This window comes from Theobroma cacao, chromosome 6, assembly GCF_000208745.1.
Source record: "Theobroma cacao cultivar B97-61/B2 chromosome 6, Criollo_cocoa_genome_V2, whole genome shotgun sequence".
In the NCBI taxonomy this organism is placed as follows: Eukaryota; Viridiplantae; Streptophyta; class Magnoliopsida; order Malvales; family Malvaceae; genus Theobroma; species Theobroma cacao.
The window spans coordinates 4,004,736-4,025,624 of record NC_030855.1 but is presented as its reverse complement, the minus strand read 5'-3'; the positions used below and the strand labels follow the sequence as shown (position 1 = coordinate 4,025,624).

At 36.2% G+C, this 20,889-nt stretch overlaps 2 protein-coding genes across 3 annotated transcripts; one reads left to right on the top strand and one right to left on the bottom strand.

The window, feature by feature from the left end:
* Positions 461–3,884, top strand: LOC18595435 (phosphatidyl-N-methylethanolamine N-methyltransferase). 2 transcript variants are annotated; one of them, XR_001928544.1, is made up of 2 exons: positions 461–858; positions 3,560–3,884. XR_001928544.1 is itself a non-coding variant. In XM_007023375.2 (2 exons), the coding sequence occupies exons 1-2, from the start codon at positions 614–616 to the stop codon at positions 3,233–3,235; spliced, it is 495 nt and encodes a 164-aa protein (XP_007023437.1). In that variant the 5' UTR covers positions 504–613; the 3' UTR covers positions 3,236–3,456. The 2 variants fall into 2 exon arrangements, 1 of the variants encoding a protein (XP_007023437.1); XM_007023375.2 differs by lacking the exon at positions 3,560–3,884 and adding an exon at positions 2,986–3,456 and having other exon boundaries at positions 504–858.
* On the bottom strand, positions 3,988–7,478 carry LOC18595434 (photosynthetic NDH subunit of subcomplex B 1, chloroplastic). Its single transcript, XM_007023374.2, has 7 exons — positions 6,960–7,478; positions 6,719–6,869; positions 5,924–6,114; positions 5,502–5,759; positions 5,210–5,315; positions 4,462–4,547; positions 3,988–4,372 (listed from the first exon to the last, which is right to left on the bottom strand). Exons 1-7 carry the CDS (start codon positions 7,388–7,390, stop codon positions 4,207–4,209), a joined length of 1,389 nt encoding a protein of 462 aa, XP_007023436.1. The 5' UTR covers positions 7,391–7,478; the 3' UTR covers positions 3,988–4,206.

The following is a 20,889-nucleotide window of genomic DNA, read 5'->3' as shown; positions in this document are numbered from 1 at the left end:
TTTTTATGTAGGAGTTTGGTTAGTTTAGTTATTGGATATCCAATAACTGAACTAACCATTTGTATAGCCCTACGTATGAATGACTTGGTCATGGCCCATTAGATGTAGCTAGCTTCCCTCCCACACAAGAGCAAGCTTGAAGCCCATAGATTAAATTTAAAGTTCTAGTTTAAACCCTGGCGACTCGAAGTATCATCCTCACTGAAGATTTGAAAGTTGAAACCTTTCTGCAACTTTTTTGCGGGCGCTATGTTTCAGTCTCAACCTTATTCTTGGTTCAAAATACATTACTCTTGTAGTTGTAAGGGAGTTGAAAGAGAGGTTAATAACTTGATTTACAGATTTGACAATTTTGTTTAAGCAAAGATTAAAGAGGAAGAATAGACCCTGGAGGTGGTGGCACCTCATGAGGCAATAAACAGGATCCAATTTTAACAGCCCAAAAAGACCCATTGTTGTTTCCAAACCTTAACCCAAAAAACATACATAACATCGGTGGCCCATTCAAGAATCAGATTCCCATACGCTCCTGATTTCTTTGACTCTATCCTTGGCAAGTCCCAACTCTGAACTTCCCCTTAGGAAGTAGAGCGGAAAAAAACTAGAACCGCAAATGGGGATGTTGGCAGGCGTAGGGATATTGGTGCCATTCCCATTTTACTACTTGTTATGGACGTATCCTCGGTCATGGGTGAACCTTTGTGGGAAAGGAAGGGACCCATCGAAGGTGATGGCCCTTTTCTCCCATTTCTTCAAGCTGGTGCAGTTCATTTCTCTCTTTTCAGTTTGTTCCCTCTCTTGGCCTCCCCCTCTTTACTTTTGGCCCCTCTTTGCCTTTGGTCAGCTCCTCAACTTCAGGTTAGTCACTCTACATTTCTATACTTTCTTTTTTTTTTTCCTGGTATTTGTTTGGAATTTCTGTCTGTATAACTTAACAAGCTAATATTTCATTAGCACCTTAGTATAGATGTGATCAGGCTTCATTTTTTAAAGCAGCTAGTTACTAACTTGTTGCATATATTGTCTTGGGTGACTATGAAATCATCCCAAATATGTAACAAAATACAGTTTGATTATTGGGGTTCTTCCCTGAGTCAGTTTTTGATTAAGAATAAAAAGTTCATATGCCTGTATATCTATCAGTATATGAGCTGTTTATAGTAGCTATCTTATTGGAATTTTGGTTAACCCCTTTAGGTTTATCATTAGAAAAATAAAGGATTTGGAAAATGAGGAACCAATATAAGTGGAGGAAAGCAGCTGGTATGGTGGCTAAATGGTCTCTCCTTTGGGGAATGCAGTGAGTGAGGTCTTGAGTTTGAAATAACAAGTATTCCTATTTGAAGGAACAAAGAGACAATTGAGAAGTGACACTGTAGACCCTGGAGGTGAAGTTGCTTTAATATAAGAGTAATCAGTGGTCCAAAAATTTCCTCATTTTAGTGCTTCCAATGAAGGTTTTCATGGGTGGAAAGTCTTCATCTCATAGGTGCTGTTTTGGGACTTGTTGGGGCTTCAAAACACTTTACAATGAGCTTTTACTCATTTGATCTTTTCCTAAAGGATTAAGACTGTGCTTTCTGTTGTTGTGGCAAATGATTGGGCATGTGTATAATATTCTTGAGCTGACTATTTAGTCATCTAGAGTTCTATCATGAAATTCGGGAAAGATATTATTTAACTATCACTGCAGCTGTGGAGGCATCACCTGTAATAGTTGTTTGCCTCGTTAGTTTTTATTGTCTATTATTGTGGTGGTTTGCTTTACCTCCCATGACGATATCTTAGACATGAGGATTAAGATGTAGTGACAGTTAATTGACTTGTTGGGTGGGGATTGTTTGCAATATGCTATACCTAGAGCATGGGTTATATGATGTTGAAAGACCCCACAATTTACTACTTTACTCAAATAAGTCCATATATTTGTATTGTGCCAAATAAGCTCCTATCTTATGATTTGAACACAAATAAGCCCTCATGTTGACAAAAATATGTCACTTTTATCATGTGAACTTAACAACTATTAGGCTTATGGCCAGCTAGTCTCCTTTGCGCTTGGATGCTGGTGTGGCTTTTGTTATGTGGCAAAATTGGCTGAATGGGAAATATTCCCTCCTAAGATATTGTCATTTCAATCAGCCAATTTCGTCACGTTAGAAAAGCCAAGTTTGTCATGTGTGCAAAAGATGCCACCTAACATAAGCTTAATGACTGCCAAGGTCACATGTTGTCACGTGACATCTTTTCGTGAATATAAGGGCTTATCTAAGTAAAAATCATATAATAGGGGTTTATTTGGGTACAATAAAAGGAAAAGAGTGTTTTTCTTTTTCTTTTTTTTTTTGAGAATTTTGGGATAGTTCAAGGGCTTATTTAGTATTAGCCCTTATTTTTTATGTTTATCATAAAAGCAAAACTGGTTGTAATAGTTCTTCATTCAAGTTTTGTCCTGTTTCCCTTTACCTCTGGACTGTTAGGTTTAGCTTGTAACCAGACATTGATGATTGTGATATCACATTATTACAATTATTATCAGAGTGCTGAGTACATATGGAGTCTCCAAAGAATCTGATGGCTTATTCTAGAAATTGGAATCCAGAAAAATTCTAATTTGGTCTACTTGGGAAACACTAGGTATTTGTTTAGAAATTTACTAATTCTCTTTCATTCTGCACACAAAAGTTGTAGGACCAGAACCATTTCTGCAAATTACTTCTCTATTGCTCTTCATGTAACAAATTATTTGTTGTCTTCTATTTAGTCTTGCTCTTGTGGGTTTAGGTTGTCCGGTTGACTTGAATGATATGGTGCTATTACTTTATATCACTCTCTTTCTGTGCTGTTCTGAAATGTCATTTATGGTGTGTATCAGCTGCTTTGTGTTGTGCATTTAGGTTGTTAGCTTGAATTGAATTGATGTGATGCTATTTTTCTTCTAGTCTAGATCTACCTCTAGCAGTTTACCAAAATGTAATTTTACAGGGTGTATAAGTTGCTTGGTGAATCTGGCACTTATTATGGTGTACGCTTTGGAAAGAATATTCCCTGGGTAACAGAATTCCCATTTGGGTTCATTAGAGATCCACAGTATGTTGGCAGCATTATGAGTCTTGTTGCATGTCTATCTTGGGTACCCTTCCAATATATTCTCCTCTGGTCACTGGGCTATCTATTTATGATGCACGTTGAATCAACAGAAAATCTGGCAACACGTGCAAAGCCTCTCTCCTGATAGCTGGAGGTTGCACATGACCAGTTAGTGATTTTTTAAGAACTTGCCATGGTAATAATTGGCTAAAGATACTCTTTCTTTTTTGCCTTTTTGTTATTGTATTAGGTCTACAATTTCAGCACCTTCTGCACCATATAAATTTGTTGCATTATAAAGCTCCTCCTGTTGAAGGGCAGTTTCAATTAAATGCCATGGATGGTGGAAAAGTTGTTTGATTTCTATATGCCTTTGTGCTGAATACCTTTTAATGTTCATCTACTATCTAGTAATGTAAATAAGTTACCACCTTTTCATTTTTCTTTTGTTTGTTTTGCTGGAAATAAGTTGCCACTTTGAGGTCTTGATTGTGAAATAAGCTGCCTCACCATTTGGACGACAATTATTTCTTAAGCCAAAATGAACCATGTTTATCAAGATGTTTGAGGCTGAAGGTGCCAGTGGCCCTCTCGAAACAATTCCTGCTGACTGAAGGGATTTGGATACTATGATTATCAGGTGCAGTTCCTGTGCCTAGTTTGAGAGCATGAGCCAGACTGTTATTTGACCTCAAGTCAACCAGGACCTACTTCAGAGTCATTCGCTGACTAGTGTCAATCGTTTAGTTTTCATTCTTGCAATTGAAATATGGAATTTTGGCCTCACCTTATCCCTTTTTATGGTGTTATTATCAGTTTCTAGGTGAAATTCCTGTATAGGCTGTCTGAAGCTGATTGCATTATACTTCAAAGCTGAAGCTAGGAAGAAAGACAACGTATGCCCCACCTTCAAGATGTATATAATTTATTACTTATCTTGCAATATGCAAAATGGAATACAAACAGAAATGAAATGGAAAATAAGGAACAAGATCTGAAGAATCAGTGATCAAAATCTCCTATACTAGAGCAAAGGACATATCAAATATTTGCATGGCTTGTTTAACAGCCTCAACTTCTACATCTCTTAACTTTCCTGTCTTCGATGAGACAATGCTATACTAGAGCAAAGGACATATCAAATATTTGCATGGCTTGTTTAACAGCCTCAACTTCTACATCTCTTAACTTTCCTGTCTTGGATGAGACAATGGCGCATTTCTTCTCTTCTGGATTGGGAACAAAAAGTTTCCCCTTCTGCTTAGAGCAAAACAGACCGATGCTGCACAAAAATAGAATCATAAGTACCAATAGAAATGGTGCTGTATAATAAGTTTTCTTATATTATTATATAAAAAATAAAAAACCTACCTTGGTTTTTCACGTGCACCCGCAAGTTGGATAGCTGCTGTATTTGTAGCAATCACCCCAGCTGAATCATTTATGAGAGCAGCCAGCTACAGAAATGGACCATAGAATGAAGGCTCCAGTGTTAGAATCTGATAGTGTCTTTTACTCGTCATTCTTATTTACTACTTGTTTTATACTTTAAAAAACTATTCTTGCTGGAAGACCAGATGTTTGTTACAACATGGGTTGAGCAAGCACATTGTCATGGTTCCTAAAGAGAAGTAGTGAATCTTCATCGGTTGTGTATTAGAGTACGATTGGGTGTTTAGGTGTTCACATCTTTTTTAACTTGTAAAATGTCTTTTTGTGGAGCAAAACTGTGAAGTCCAATTGATCAAAGTGGACAATGCCTTATAGGTTGGTGGACTGTGACACACCATATGAAAGCAAATATTGAAGATAAATCTTGTGATTAATATAATGTTGATCCATATCAAACACATTTCCTACATTAACGCTAGTAAATGAGTGAAATGAGGTTGCAAATGATGTATCACAATACTAATGCAACTAAACTAATAGCTCTCACAGCCCTTCATGTTCATAATGTATGCATCTTTGCAAAAAAGTTAAAAGATGCCTGCCAAGATCAGCCATTAGAGGCTTGCAAACGCTACAAGTCTCGTGAAGTTTCAAATAAAGAGTTTTTCCAAGGAATCATTAGCACAAACTAGTTAAGTCTCTAAAATGAATGAAAGAAGGTGCAAACCTGCCCTGGGGTAGTGATGAACACAATACTAGCATCATCTCCTACGACCTCCTCCACATTTTCTCTTTCTTTCTCATGTGGAATGACCAAAAGTGGCTTAAATCCCCTGTTTGCACAATATAAAAAAAAGAATCAAATTTATGTAAAAAATCTGTGATTAGTTTTCGGAGATGCATGATACATAAGTACAGCATAAGCTGGCCTTCATCAGTAACCAGATTAGCATCATCACAACCACAAACGTCTGTAACTGTCACAATATATTAGAAAAAGAATTAAATGGAGTGTATACCTTATATCCTTGGCGATTTCAGCCCATACTTGAATGGGAAGCAAGCTATCAGTATCACCCCTAGACTGCATTGAAGCCTTTGAATCTGATTCTATTCCATGAATCACAATATATTTTCCTTTCTCTGCACCTGCAGTCCTGTATTTTTCTGCTACAACCTTCTTCAGCTTCCTTGAAATTGACACTCTTAGTGGGCCAACAGAGTGCCTTGGGACACTCCGAAAAGGTCTTCCCAACCAATCAACCATCTGATGGTACCTATACCATACAAGCCCACTTGAAACTAAGAATGAAAAGGAAAATCCTTCCATAATTCTTAAATGTGCTTTTCTCTGTGTTCGCACATGTGCTTCAGTGATATATTGTGCTAGCCAAATTGCTCCAAGGACCAAATGTTTGAATTTCTATGTTGCAAAACTCACATGTTATATCCTCCTTCTGAAAGATTCATACTATCTGCTGTAAAAGTTTCTGATAGAAGTAATCCTGCTCCTGCTGCATTCACATTTGGGTAAATGTAGCTGACTCTATCACGAGCGGTTGTCATAAACAAGAATGCTGCATGGCCTAGCCCCGCCAGTTTGGTTGACAAAACCATGTCATAATACCTACTCTGCGAGAACAGGGCAACATGCATAACAATCTAATCCAGATTGATAGTCCCCTGTAAGTTCTAAATATACAAGACGAGTAAATAAGTTAGAATGCTAAGATCTTTATGTCTATGTCAGACTGTTCAGTATGCAAGGAGTAAATGCAAGTATTAACTTTCAATAATGCCATACCATATAAAATATGATCTTGCTGGGAACCAACTAACCGCTGAGTAAGTTTAGAAGAATAAAAAGCTGAAGTCCCCGGTCACCATGTCTACAACTTTTAACTAGCATAATATCAGCTTTACTGTAGTTTTCATGTGTTCCAACACTTTTTCTTCCCTTTTTCTTTTCCCCTGGAGGATTGGATTAAAAATTTGATAAAATATCACAACTTAGAGAACATACATGAACACGTATCTTCAGCAGGTAATCCTTAGACAAACTGGAAACAAAATGCAAACAAGCTCAATCAGGTGGAGAACCCATATTCTGATTAACTGTATCTTCCTTAGATGGAGAAACAATATTAAGCTTTTGTTTAGTGCTTCTCTTATAAGTATTTAATTTGAAACCAAGACAAAAGTTAAGAAACAGCATGGAAACCTCAAAGCCACCAACCTTAAGAAGTCCAACCATGTCAGTGTATTCAGCAGGCTCAGGCCACTCATCATCAGGATCATAAGCATTAGCCCATCTCACATTCTTGTTCAACTCATAAGTCTGCTTTCCTCTTTCTGATGCCAATACATCCACTTGAACACCAGGGTATCTGACAGAAACAAGACATAACACGAACTATTGCCATCACACAATCCTTCAAACTAACCACATCCACATTTTAAACACTGCAAATTAATACCTGTCCTTGATCAACTGAATAGCAGGAAAAAACAGCAAGTTTTCATAGACACCACCAGAAATCACACAGCAACATCTCCTAACATCACCTCTTATTTTCAAAGGCAATGAAGCCAGCTCCACAGCGAAACCCATTGGGAATTTCAAGAACCCATAAGGGTTATCCGGGTTGTCAGGTGGTCTAGGATCTTCTTCTTGCTTACCATCAGTAAACAACGAACCATACTCCATGTTGGGGTCCTCCCCATCATCAAAAGGGTCTAGCCATGGGTTCTTTTTCTTAGCATTGGTTTGAACACTTGGTCTTTTGGTGCATGGAGAGAGGTCAAGTGGGCTAAAAAATGGTGGCTTGGTGGTGAAGTGGGCAGACGGAATTGAAGGTCGGTTTGTAAGGATTGGATAAACAGTTTTGGGTAACAGAGTAGTAGCCATGGATTTTTTTTTTTTGTGCGTGTGTGTAGTTTTTCTTTTCTTCAGTTTGGTTTGTATTTTCTTTGCTGGTTTTTCGAGTTGGAAGGCTTTGTGAGCTTTTTACGGGGCGTTGGGATTTGAATGTGTGGAAGGTAATTGGATAAGTGGGTCCCCAGTTATACTTTTTGCCCTTTATTGCTCTCTGAATTTCTTGGCTGAGGTTGTCATTGTATATTGGGGATAATTACATAACAACACTGGATAGTATTACGAAGAAATGGTTAGAAATAACCTTCCTTACAAAGTGATTTTAGAAATAATCATTTATTTAAAATTTATCTATTTTTATTCAAATTTAATATGAGTAGATCAAAATATCTTTGAAAATATTTTTTAGTAAATTAATCTTCCGATATCTCTATCTTACCATAGAGAAATTAAATATTTAACTATTTCAGCTCTTCTAACTCTCTGAACTCTTTCAGCTGAACTATATTAGCTCTCCTTTTACATTTCTGAACTGTATCAGCTCTGTCAGCTCTCTCAACTCTCTATTGAACACCATCTTCATTGCGCTGTGATCTATTTCTCGACATTTGATCATATCGTAGTCGATATACAGACCATAGAGCAGAAATGACATCAAGGTATGTTATTGGGTTTATTGTTGTAACCCATTAATTCCTGAAACCTTGTGTGTAAATTAGAATATTGCTTAGAGTTGTTACACGGCATGCTTGTAAAAAATATATTAAAACAAAAAAAATTATATGTTTTAGTATATGGCTTGTAGTAAAATTTGTTTATACATGAGGTGTAGTAAACATGGCGTCTAGCAAAATCATTAGAACATTGCCTAGAGTTGTTACACGCCATGCATGTAACATCTCTAATGCACATAGCGTGTAAAAACTATATTGTAATAACATGTTTTAGTACATGATATGTAACATTTTTATTGAAAATGGCGTGTAATATTTTTTTTAGCATGACGTGTAAGAAAAATTTTTCAACATGGCGTGTAACAACATGTTTTCAACAGGGCGTGTGGCAAAATTTTAGAACACAGCATATAATGTGTAAATTGACAAACTTTTTTTTTTCCAAAATTTCAATGGCGTTCCAATTGTGCGACTTGTGATAAGGCACGATGGTCAGTGGGTAGATGACATTTATAAGGATGGTGAGTCATGAATGTGGGGGGTTAGGAATGATTTGTCGTTTGCAGGCTTGATGAAGCTAGTTGAAGATATTGTTGGGGTAAATTCAAAAATTCACAAGACTAAGTTACATGCATTGATTAGTACACCTAGAGAGCTATCACTCCCAATTATCAAGGACAATGAGAATGTTGCATTAATTTTGCTGGAATAGAAGAATGTTCTGGCAGTGTACGTCACCATTAAAGAATGCCATACAAATGTTATGTCACATGATAAAGTTGTACAACATGGTAATCACCTTAATCAAAATGAGATTTATAGTGCTTCACATATACCACAACATTCGGTCCCTAACCCACAACAATGGCAATTGACGTATGCACAAGAGTTGGTGTAACCTAGTAGACACACGACATTCACAGAACAGTTGGCTGCACAATTTCGATCATCATATGCATTGAACCAATTACTTGCTTCTGTCCAATAAATGCAACAATCGGGTGAAATTATAGAGGGTGTAATGCCATTTTCAAATGAGATTGTGATACTTTAGGACAACACTAAGACGTTGAAGGATGACACTATGACGTTCGAGGATAATGTTACATCTGGTGAGGGAAATGAGGATTTGTTCCCTACCAATGAAGATAGATTTGATGACAATTCACATGACGAGCCTGATGAATGGCATGATGATAGTTTAGACGATGACTAGCTTTATGACAATGACATTCCAAATTGCAATAATGTGGAAGGTGAAACAGAACATGTTAGAGATGTTGATGTAAGAGATGTTCAGTGTGATAACCCCATATACAATAACCCCATCGTTAGTGACAACGACATTTGTTCATCTAAGACATTGCTCGATGACAATTATTAGGAAAAAGAAAAACGTAGGGATATCTTGTACGTGGCTAATTCTAGGTGTAGAAAAGTTCTCTTTCTAAACAATTATCACTGAAGAGTCGACATGTGCCAATGATCGCTTATATAAAGAAAAAATGTTTTCCTCAAAAGTGGAGTTGAAACGAGCTTTGAACATGTTGGCTCTAAAAGAGTAGTTTATGATCAGAGTAAAAAGGCCATGTAAAGGTCGTTTTGAGGTTGCTTGTAAGGACAAGGCATGCAAGTTCGACGTACGTGCAATGAAGTTACCTAAAGGAGAATATTGGCAAGTTCGAACCTTCCACAAAAGACACACATGTATTGTTGATGGTTTGCATGGGCGATTTTAAATTACGAGTGCGAAGATGATTGGTGAAGTTATGTCACACAAGCTTCAGGCTAATGAAATAGCATTGAGACCGAAGTACATAATTGGTGAGATAAGGGTTCAGTGGGGATTAGGATGCTTATATGGTAAGGCCTGGCAAGCGAAGGAATATGCAAAAAGGCTTGTTTTCAGTCCCCTTGAGGAGTCATTTCAACTACTACCCTCGTATTTTTATATGTTAAAACAAGAAAATCCCGACATAAGCACTACAGTGGCTACTGATAAGGCACAACGATTCAAATATTGTTTCTGGTCATATGAGGCTTGTATTTAGGGGTTTAGAGATGTAATGTGTCCTATAGTTGCAATTGATGCGACACATTTGAAAGACATATTCAAAGGTGTTCTGTTTGTCCCTGTATGCAAAGATGCAAACAAGTGCGTATATCCAGTTGCATTTGGCATAGGCCATGTTGAGGACGAAGACTTGTGGTTGTCCTAAAAACACTATGTTCATTTCTGATTAGCATCTCGACATTCAAAAAACAATCCAAAATACATACATAAAAGTGCATCACGATTTATATGGTTACCATTTGAAGAAAAACTTTAAAAATAACTTCAAGCGCGGTGATGTTTCAATGATTTTCACCCTTGCTCGATACTGCTATAAGGTTTTTTATTTCAATAGACATATGAACCTGCTCAAGTAGATTCACACAGGAGCTTACTCTAATCTTATGAGAATAAGCCTTGACAGATGGGCACATGCACGATCATCGGTAAGGAGATACCAACTCATGACATCCAACATTGTGAAATGTGTTAACTCATGCTTCAAGCATGCAAGACAAATTAAAAAATGTTCAAATAAACTTACGAAGAATATTGTATCAAACACACATGCACGGGTGTTGTACAACTTGAACTTTGACCTTGTAAGTCACTTACATAGTACACTGAGGCATGCATCAATTTGTTCACTTCTCATTTCCTCTTGAGGATCCTCTAATGAGTTGAAAAGTAAAGCCCTTGATCCTTTAAGATCTTGACGTTAGGGCTATACATGTAATAGAATGAATTTCAGAAGGCTAGTAGGGTTAATATTTCATTCAAAAACAGTATTTGCAATGTTATTTATGAGGTTACCTCACACACTCGTCTTTCTTGAAAGCTTCGTATGCTTCCACCATTAAGTTCTTGACATCCTTGTAGTTCATCAATGGGTCAACATATAAGCTTGCCATGTATTTGTTGGCCATTGTGACACGTGCCCATTCAGTTGAGTCTAAAATTAGTGCTTCATGATGTTGGACATCAAACGACTCTGGTGACAACAACCATGATGTGTTGCCTTTAGAAGTGCTCTAAGGATTATGGTCTCCTTCAACTTAAGTTGATTCAAGGTTTTCATCCACTCCCCCAACTGCCCTGACAACCACATCGACCTGAGGAACATGGTTTCCTTTAGTCTGAACTAATTCAAGGTTCCCATCCCCTTCCTCAGCTGCCTCGACAACCTCATCGGCCTGAGAAACATGGTCTCTTTCAGCTTCAATTGATTCAAGGTCCCATCCACTTCTGTAGCTGCATCGACAACCACATTGGCCTGAAGAACATGGTCTGCTTCAGCATTAACTGATTGAAGGGTCACATCCCCTGCCACAGCATCATCAACAACATCATCGACATGATTTACATGGTCTTATTCAACGCCATGGTCAATGTCTTCATCGTCAACACCGGTTTCATCATTTTATCCATCATCAGCATTATCGTGCTTCTCACCATCATGGTGAGATGAAGCACCACCCTATAGAATGAGACAAATGATAAAATCTATTAACTCATAAAATACCCTAAACCAAAAATAAAAAATAAGACTACAATAGCTAAACGTAAACCACCAACATATGAGGGAAGTTAGAATAGCGTACTTGTAATATCACGTCTTTTAGAATTCGACCAGTAATACGGTCCTCAAACGTCCATATTGCATCCTTCAATGATTGAATTGAAGCCTTCAACTCTAACATGTCTCTTCTATGCTATCGCATGACCCGTCGCAGCTAACGAGTTATAACTACACTATCATTCACTATCATCAAATGGGTCAACTACAATAACAAATATTACTGTGTTATTTGATAATCAAATATGAAATTGTTGAACATAAACTATAAGAACCGTCTTTATCTGCAAATCGTGACCATTATGTGTTGGAGCAGGTCCTGTCAGTCGTTAAAGAGTTGTCGTTGCATGGGTTAACTGCAATAACAGATTTACTATGTTATTTGATAATCATTTATGGAATTGTTGCACATAAACCATAAGAATCGCCCTTTTCGACAGATCGTTACCACTGTGCATCTGAGCAGGTCTTGTCGGTTATTGAGGAGATGTCGTCGTATGAGTCAACTGTAATAACATATATTACTGTGTTATTTGATAATCATATATGGAATTGTTGAATATAAACCATTAGAACCGTCCTTACCGACAGCTGGTTACCACTGTGTGTCTGAACAAGTTTTGTCTATCGTTGAAGAGATGTCGTCACATGGGTCAATTGTGATAACAGATATTACTGTGTTATTTAATAATCAAATATGGAATTGTTAAACATAAACCATAAGAACCGTCCTTACCAGCGATTCACTTACATTGCCATGGTCGTCTCTTTCCTCCATCAACTCAAGGCCTGAATGCTCCTCACTTTCAGTAACCGCGGTGCGCCTTTGCTTAATGCTAGTGGTTCTTTTCTCCTTCAGGTTTCTCCTATTTACCCTCGCACTTGAACCCCATTCCGCTTGATCCTCCATGTGTCTTATTGACACGTATTGGTGCCCCTTAGATAGGGGGAAATAGATGTCCACTCAATATTCCCGTGTGGCCTCCTCCGAGGTGGGCTCCAAGGCTTTGTGTGCCCACAACTGCAAAAAACGTATTTTGATATATTTTTTTATAAATATTATACGAATTCATAGCACAAATTATTAGTTGTTGAGATAACTCACCTGTTGAGATGACTCAAACTTTTCAACTGCCTTGTAGAAGTTTTTCAGCTTCTGATTGCATTGTCATCTGCACATACGTGGGTAGACGTCATCCTTCAGAGCAGATGGGGCAACTAATTTTTGAAAAGCAAGAATCACCTCCATTGCCCAGAATTGCAAGTCAAATGTAACCATTATCATATCGTAAATGATAAACAAGTGCAACCATAAATTATTAAGTCAAAATGAAATTGAAAAATGTTACGTTGCAGTACTTGTATCACTTACACAAATTCGTAAATGTTGTATCGTAAACGATTATCCTTCTGCAAGTTTGTGACAAGCACTTCGAACCCCTTCAATAGGTAGTCCTTGGTCAGCCTCCAAATATAGTGACTCCAAGGGAAGACATTCCACGCATCAATGTCCTTCACCAAAGACAAAAGCCAAGGCGTCACCCGTCTACAGTAATCTTGACCAAATAAAATATTATTCGCGATCAAGAATAGTGCCATCTTGGTTGTGTCCCCTAGTGGTTAAAAATTGCCTCATCAGAATGTATCAAGCAACACTTGCAACCAAACACTACTACTACTCGTTCTAGTATCTTGCATGAATTCCATCGAGAACAATCTCGTACGATCGTTTGAGTACATCGGGCAGTAGGCCAAACTATAGTCCTGTGATAAGGCAGAACTCTTACTTTGATAAACGCGCTTTGCTCATGCCAATAGCAATTCATAACTCATGGTCAATTGACTCTGTTTCAATGATTCAACGAACCATGATGTTCTACAGGAGACCAGTGCAAAAGTAGCCTTGTGGATAGACGTCCAATAACATTCTGAAGCACATACACTTGTCCGCATCATACTCCCTTTTCTCTTAAAGAATCTTGTTGATGTAATGCAGTTGCAACCACTTATAGTGGGTGTTAACGGAGACCTTAAATGCCCATTTCTCCCTCAACACAACAAGTAAAGTGTCAAGGTTATCATACTCTTTGAACTCCATCTGCAAAACATAGTACACATGCACGTGTGAGATAGACCAAAAAACAGTTAACCCATAATGTGCAACACACTAGAATGAAAAAAGAAATATATGTTGTTACACGTTATGTATACCAAGTAAAATATTGTTACACGCTACGCAAACCAAGTAAAATGTTGTAACACGCCAACCGATGCCATGTCATGACATGCCAACTATAATTACTAATTTGTTACACGAAATGCCATGACAACTATGCGGTCACCACACGCCATACATGTAATGCTACCTTAAACCCATAAACATTTAACCCACAACATTCTAGATTGAAGAAACATATGTTGTTACACGTTATGCAGACCAAATAAAATGTTGTTACATGCCAATGCTGAGCCATGTCGTGACACGCCAACTATAATTACTGATTCATTACACAAACTACCCTAAAATACCCACTTTGGTGACATATTAAGGATTATGGCGACTATGCAGTTTACACACAATACACCAGACGAAAGCTAAAAACCCTAAAATAGTTAACCCACTACACTCCAGATCAAAAACCTTTTTATTCTTGTTACATGATATGCAGGCTCCTTAAAAATTTTTGGTACGACCTTAAACCATGTCAATAAAAATGTTGTAGTTCTCTCCACAATTTACCCAAAAACCATAAAACCAAGAAGAAAACAATTAAACATATCACAGGCAAAAACAAAAACATTTCATAGAGTAACCCAGTAAAAATTTACCAAACAAAAAAAAGTTTTAATTGATGACTGACTGACTAACCTCTTAAAGCAGAACCGACATTGTTGCTATGATGTCATTAATTTTGCTCAAAATGAAGTCAAACAATCTAGTCCCTTTAGGAATGATGAATGAATCAAACTCTCTTACTTCCTTCACATAGCTGTTTGCGAATGCTGAAAATATAATAAAATGAGATGGCCTTTTAAACACCTCAAACGCTAATATGCATGCCATGGAATTTCAAATGGTTTCTTTATTTGTTCGCATTTTTTTCTATTTAAATTTATGACATGTCTTATATTCAAGCCATGGTGTGTCACATATTCCATCCATGGCGTGTCATAAATTCTCACCATGTCGTGTCACACATTCTCACCATGTCGTGTCACACATTCTTACCATGCCATGTCACACATTTCCACCTTGGCATGTCACAAATTCTAAACCCTTCCATGTCATAGCCGTGTCATATATTCTCACCATGGCATGTCACATTCTCACATTGGTGTGTCACATATTCTCACCATGTCGTCTCACATATTCCCTCTATGGCATGTCACATTTTCCTTTCATAGCGTGTCACAAACTTTAAACCCTGCCATGTCACATATTCTCACCATGTCATCTCACATATTTTCTCCACAATGTGCCACATATTCTCACCATACCGTGTCACAAATTCTCACCATGACGTGTCACACATTCCCACCATGGCTTGTCATAAACTCTAAACTTGTCGTGTCACAGCCATGTCACACATTCTCACTATGGCGTGTCACAAACTCTAAACCTTATCGTGTCACATATGGCCTAGTATAGCATGACTAGTTTATGCTTTGGTTTCACATCTTCTTCTTTTCAATTCACCACCATATCAGGGATTTATGGCTTTACATCATTCTCAAAACTTTGGATTCATCATGACCAGTTCCTAGTTTGGTTTAATATCAACCTTCTTTTACTATCTGAAACCCATTTTCAACGGAATACAATAATGCACATTAACAACAAAACACTAAACCACATTCTCAATGAATATGGCATTCAAATCACTAAACCCATAAAAAAATTGACGTTGACTCACTGACTTACCGTGTAATAATTGTAAACTTGTTCAAACATTTTCCTATCCCAAACCTTAAATCAAAAGATCGTTCAATAGACCTTCAGTGTAATATGCATGGTGTTTTTGTTTACGACGATGTCTGAAATACCAGAAAAACCATCTCTTGCAACATGATTTTGTTTTGCACAAGCTTATAAAAAAAAGGATGTTTTGCACAAAATTAAAGGGAACAAATTTTGTGCAGATTTATTTTTCTCAATATGCACGTGAATAAGAGTACGCATCAATGAAGAGGTCTCATTAAGAGCATTTTTATCCCAAAATCTCATCTTTTGGCTAAAAACAGTTAAAATTATCTGAATGGCTATTTTCAAAAACACCTTATATTATAATGCAAAAAAAATTTTTACCCTAGTATTAGCCTAGTAGCCTTAGCGGATTTCAATTGAATCATTAGTGCAGTCAGTTTTTAAATTTTTTTATTTATTTTTATGGATATGAAATTGTAAATATATAAGTTTGTCAACCTATTCAAATCAAATAATTTGGCTTGGCATAATGGTAAGTCATTTAAGTTAAATTTTAGACGCTTGAGTTTAATTCCTTATAGAGTAAACCAAAATTTCCTTATATAGTAAAAGATGCATTACTTTGCCTAAAGAGTATAATTGTTTACTTTGATTTTTCTTTTAATTTGTTGATTCAATTTGAACATTTATGTAATATGTACATTTCTTAAAATCCTACTAGAATATTTTGTATTATTGTATACAATATATTATGGTCTTATAGAGTAAAATATGCATTGCTTAACTACTTGAAGAGTATAATTTTTTACCTTGAGTTTTCTTACAATTTGTTGATTCGATTTGAGCACTTATGCAATATGTCATAGGTTAACATGAAAAGTTGAATAAGAATGTAATTAAAATATTTAGAAATTTTCAATAGTCTTATCTTACTTTTTCAAATTAAATAGGTACAAAATGATTGCTAGAACCATTGACATAAATTTAGTTATTCGATAAATTTGAAAGTATGAAAGCATGTTGAGCACAACTTACAATACCAAATGTGAAAATCTAATATTAATTTTCTTTCTACTTTATATCTATAGGGGAAAAGCTAGGATTTCAAATTTGGAGTAAAATTAAAAAATTCAATATTTGAGGATGAAACTATAAAATTTTAAAAAAATCAAAGATAAAATTATAAATATTTAAAACAAAACAAAACAAAATTTATAAATTTTTGAAACTTTAAGGGGGTGGAGTGTCACGGTCCGCAGATCCGTGATTAGTCCAACCCATATGAACTGTCATGCTAGTCTACATGCAGGGGTCCATTAGTTGTTGCCTTGGCAGCCAAGTAAAGTATTTTAGGGCAACTAGAATACTTTCCAAAAATAAAGTCTTGTTGATTACTTGCTCATCAAGGAGACATAGTTTTAGGACTTTACTTTCATATTTAATTTTACTTGCATACCAAGTTTATGTCAAGTAGGCTATTATAAATAGCACCCTTAGGAGTTATTGTAACGCAATCAAATCAAGTTTGCCGAATCTAGCAATTTACTTTGTGCTTAAATCTTAGGTACTTTGTTTTTTCTCGTTGCAGCAATAATACTTATTTATTCTCACTAATCTCTTTTTTCATACTTATTTGTTTCACATTTTCGAGTCGTTCCTCAAGGAACCTCGTTTAGGCTTGCTTAGTCTCTTGAACATGAAACTATAATGCCTCACAGAACTTGGCTAAAGTTTCAAACCCGTGACAGTTGGTATCAGATTAATGCTTTCCAAAGCTAGGTATTACACGATTTGAAGATTGAGAAAGAGAATGACATCAATTGTTGACCAAACCACATCCAGCTTGAACACCTTGGTTCAAAATAGTGTGAATGTTGCAAATAGGGAAACTGCGCACACACGTGCTGTAAAGTGTTACGAGTCTGAGGACATCTTACGAGCACTGGATAACTGCATATCTCGCTGTGAGACAATTATCAATCACGAAGTGTGGAGCAACTTTGAACGGGTCGAAGACAACGTTGAGCAGCTAGGGTCTAATAACAATGAGCTTCACAAAGGATGACACAACATGGTGGATTCGTTAATTCGCCATGATGAAGGGCTAGATGAATTAATGGCAGACAAGTACAAAAGACATGTTCCACGACTTCCTTACGAGGCAAAAAAGATATGATTAACTAAGGTTTGACACTACTTACGCCTCAAGCTCAAATTCTGTGTGTATTGTAAATGGAGACACTGCACATATAGGAGCCGTGTATTTGGATGACACTAGCCAACTGCGAGTCAGTAATCCACACAGCAAAACACATCTCAACTTGGAAGTGTTCTCAAGACAATTGGAGAAAAGCTACCTCAAACACACCTACAACGCTTGTGGTGAACCTGATGAAGACTTGTTGTGCAAAGAGACCACGAGGCAAAGAGGGCATTGCCTAAATCAAGTGGGGGAGAATGTCATAGTCTACAGATCTGTGACTAGTCCAACCCCGTATGAATGATCGAGCTAGTCCACATGTAGAGGTCCATCAACTATTGCCTTGGCAGCTAAGCAAAGTATTCTAGGGCAACTAGAATACTTTCTAAAAATAAAGTATTCCTTGTTGATTACTTGCTCATCAAGGAAGCATAATTTAAGGACTTTACTTGTACTCCAAGGAAGTCTAGGTTAGATACTTCCATATTTACTTTTACTTGCATACCAAGTTTAAGTCAAGTATGCTATTATAAATAGCACCCTTAGGAGTCATTGCAAGGCAATCAAATCAAGTTTGCCAAATCAAGCAATTTACTTTGTGCTTAGATCTTAGGTACTTTGTTTTTCTCTCATTGCAGCAATAATACTTATTTATTCTCCCCAATCTCTTTCTTCATACTTATTTGTTTCACGTTTTCTCGTTGTTCCTTAAGGAACCTCGTTTAGGCTTGCTTCGTCTCTTGAACATGAGACTATAGCGACGCACAAAACTTGGCTAAAGTTTCGAACTCGTGACATGAGGACCCTATTAGCCCCCCCATCTTTCTGCCTCTATATGTCTATTTATATTGATGAATTGGAAAACTTATATTCAAATTGTAAATAAAATTTTATGTTATAATTTTGTTTTATTTTAAAAGTGATTAATTTTTTACTCTGAATCGAATCATTAACTCGATCTATAACTTTGTATGATTGCTCTTTAGCCACCCCTCTTACAAAATCCTAGATTCACCATTATTTAAGCCTTAGTTTTCTAATGTTAATCTCTATATTTTCTCTCATTTTACCTAAATGTCTACTTTTTACCTCTCTTTTTATAGTTTTATTTTAAAATCTTTGTTCAATTATTCTTAAAATTTTAGTAATTTCTTTTCAATATCCTATTTACATGGTGTTATTTTTCACTTTCTATTGAGATCTTCGAGCAAAAACATATTCAATACTAAAATTAATATAGAAATAAATCATACACAAATTTAATATGATTCAGTACCCTTTATCTACATCTACAGATAAAAGAAAAAAAATCAATTACAAACGTAGAGATTACAAAAAGTATAAAAAAATCATAAATAAACACTAAACCCAAGCCTCGAGATAAACCTAGTTTGCATACTAACTAGTATTTAAACCCCATGGAATACCCTCTATCGCATATAACTCCTTAACATAATAATGCAACAAACAGTCTAAGGCATGTGCAGGAGGTAGTATGTGATATGGACTTAGGCAGGTGTTTATGAGATTTTTGGATTTGATTTCCCTTGTGTTTTAAGATGATGTGTGTGGGGTCTACAGGAAAGGGCAAGTTTTTTTATTTGGGTTTGTCTTGAAGGAAGAGTGATTGTTTTGTATATGGGATTTATGCTTTTTTGAGCAATTTGGTTGTACCATGATGGAAGGTTAAGTTTCTGAGTTAACTTGTTTTGTATATAAAAAAAATACATATGACTCACTAAAAAAAACAAAAGTTCTTGCATGAGAGTTTCACCGCCGTTGGCACTTTCTCTAAACCCTTAACCCTTTTCTCCTATTGAAAGACAAAGTGAGAGAGAGTAAATGTAATAAATTGAGAATGTGTTTGCATGGTCTTACCAAGATATGCCAGAGTTGAGTATGAATATTGTGGTGCATAAGTTATCTTTGAAGACATAGTGCAAATCGATTCAATAGAAATTAAGATGAATGGAACTGAAAATGTTATTCAAAATCAAAAAAGAAGTGACAAAGCAATTTGATGCAGGATTCTTAGAGGTGGCTAAGTATCTAGAGTGGGTGGCCAATGTAGTCCTTGTTCCCAAAAAAGATGGAAAAGTTTGAATGTGTGTATATTATAGAGATTTGAATAGAGTGAGCCCAAAAAACAACTTCCTTTTTCCTCATATTGATACTCTTGTTGATAACACAACCAAGTATTCCTTATTTTCGTTTATTGATGGATTTTCAAGATACAATCAAATCAAAATGGATCCAGAAAACATGGAGAAGACTATATTTATGACAATGTGGGGCACATTGTGCTATAAAATAATGCTTTTTTGCTTGCAAAACGTCAAACCTACTTATAAAAGAGCTATAGTGACTCTTTTCCATGACATAATGTGTAAAGCCTAACCTTATAAAATACTTGTCATGACATACATGTGATGATAGCATGATTGCATGCTAGGAAAGTCTCGAAAAATTTAAAAAGATAGGTTTGTACCTAGAGGTACAACAAAGTTGATTTAAGCCTCGAACTAGATCAAATAGAAATTTTAAGGTGAAATTAAGAGCTTCACAATCCAAGGATGACTCCAAATGGTAATTTAGAGTCAAACCGAAATTTTCACTATCTAGGGGCAAAATGGTCATTTACCACTTAGGGACAAAATAGAAATTTTTAGAAAATATTTTTTGGCCCCATTTGACTTATTGGAGTAGGATTTGAGTATTGAAGTATGATTTGAGGTTGAGAAGTGAAAAAAAATTATAATCCATGTATTTTTCGAAGCATAGGGGTAAAATGATAATTTTACCACCCCAGGTGTAAAATTATAATTTTACACACCCAACACTTGTCCAGCACATGGATTTTATCCAATATTATCATGAATAATTAAAGAAAATTTAAGTGGTGGAGAGAGATTGCTTGATTGTTAAGTTTAAAAAAATAGACCAATGGGATGGTGACATGTGTCAAGTTTATATCCATTTATTTTTTTTAGCATTAAAATCAGCAAAAATCAGCCTATTTTCTTCATTATGGCCAGCCAAAGCATGAAGTGAAGAAGAACAAAGAAAGAACAAAACCTAGGTGGGAAAATTGAAGAAAAAGTGTG

Bases quoted from the DNA above. Each gene is read 5' to 3' on its own strand.
- LOC18595435 (XM_007023375.2), top strand. From the start codon at position 614: ATGGGGATGTTGGCAGGCGTAGGGATATTGGTGCCATTCCCATTTTAC. The intron at 859-2,985 runs GTTAGTCACTCT...GTAATTTTACAG, and splicing joins GGTCAGCTCCTCAACTTCAG to GGTGTATAAGTTGCTTGGTG.
- LOC18595434 (XM_007023374.2), bottom strand. From the start codon at position 7,390: ATGGCTACTACTCTGTTACCCAAAACTGTTTATCCAATCCTTACAAAC. The intron at 6,115-6,718 runs GTTGGTGGCTTT...CTGTTCTCGCAG, and splicing joins ACATGGTTGGACTTCTTAAG to AGTAGGTATTATGACATGGT. The intron at 4,548-5,209 runs GTTTGCACCTTC...CCATTTCTGTAG, and splicing joins TCATCACTACCCCAGGGCAG to CTGGCTGCTCTCATAAATGA.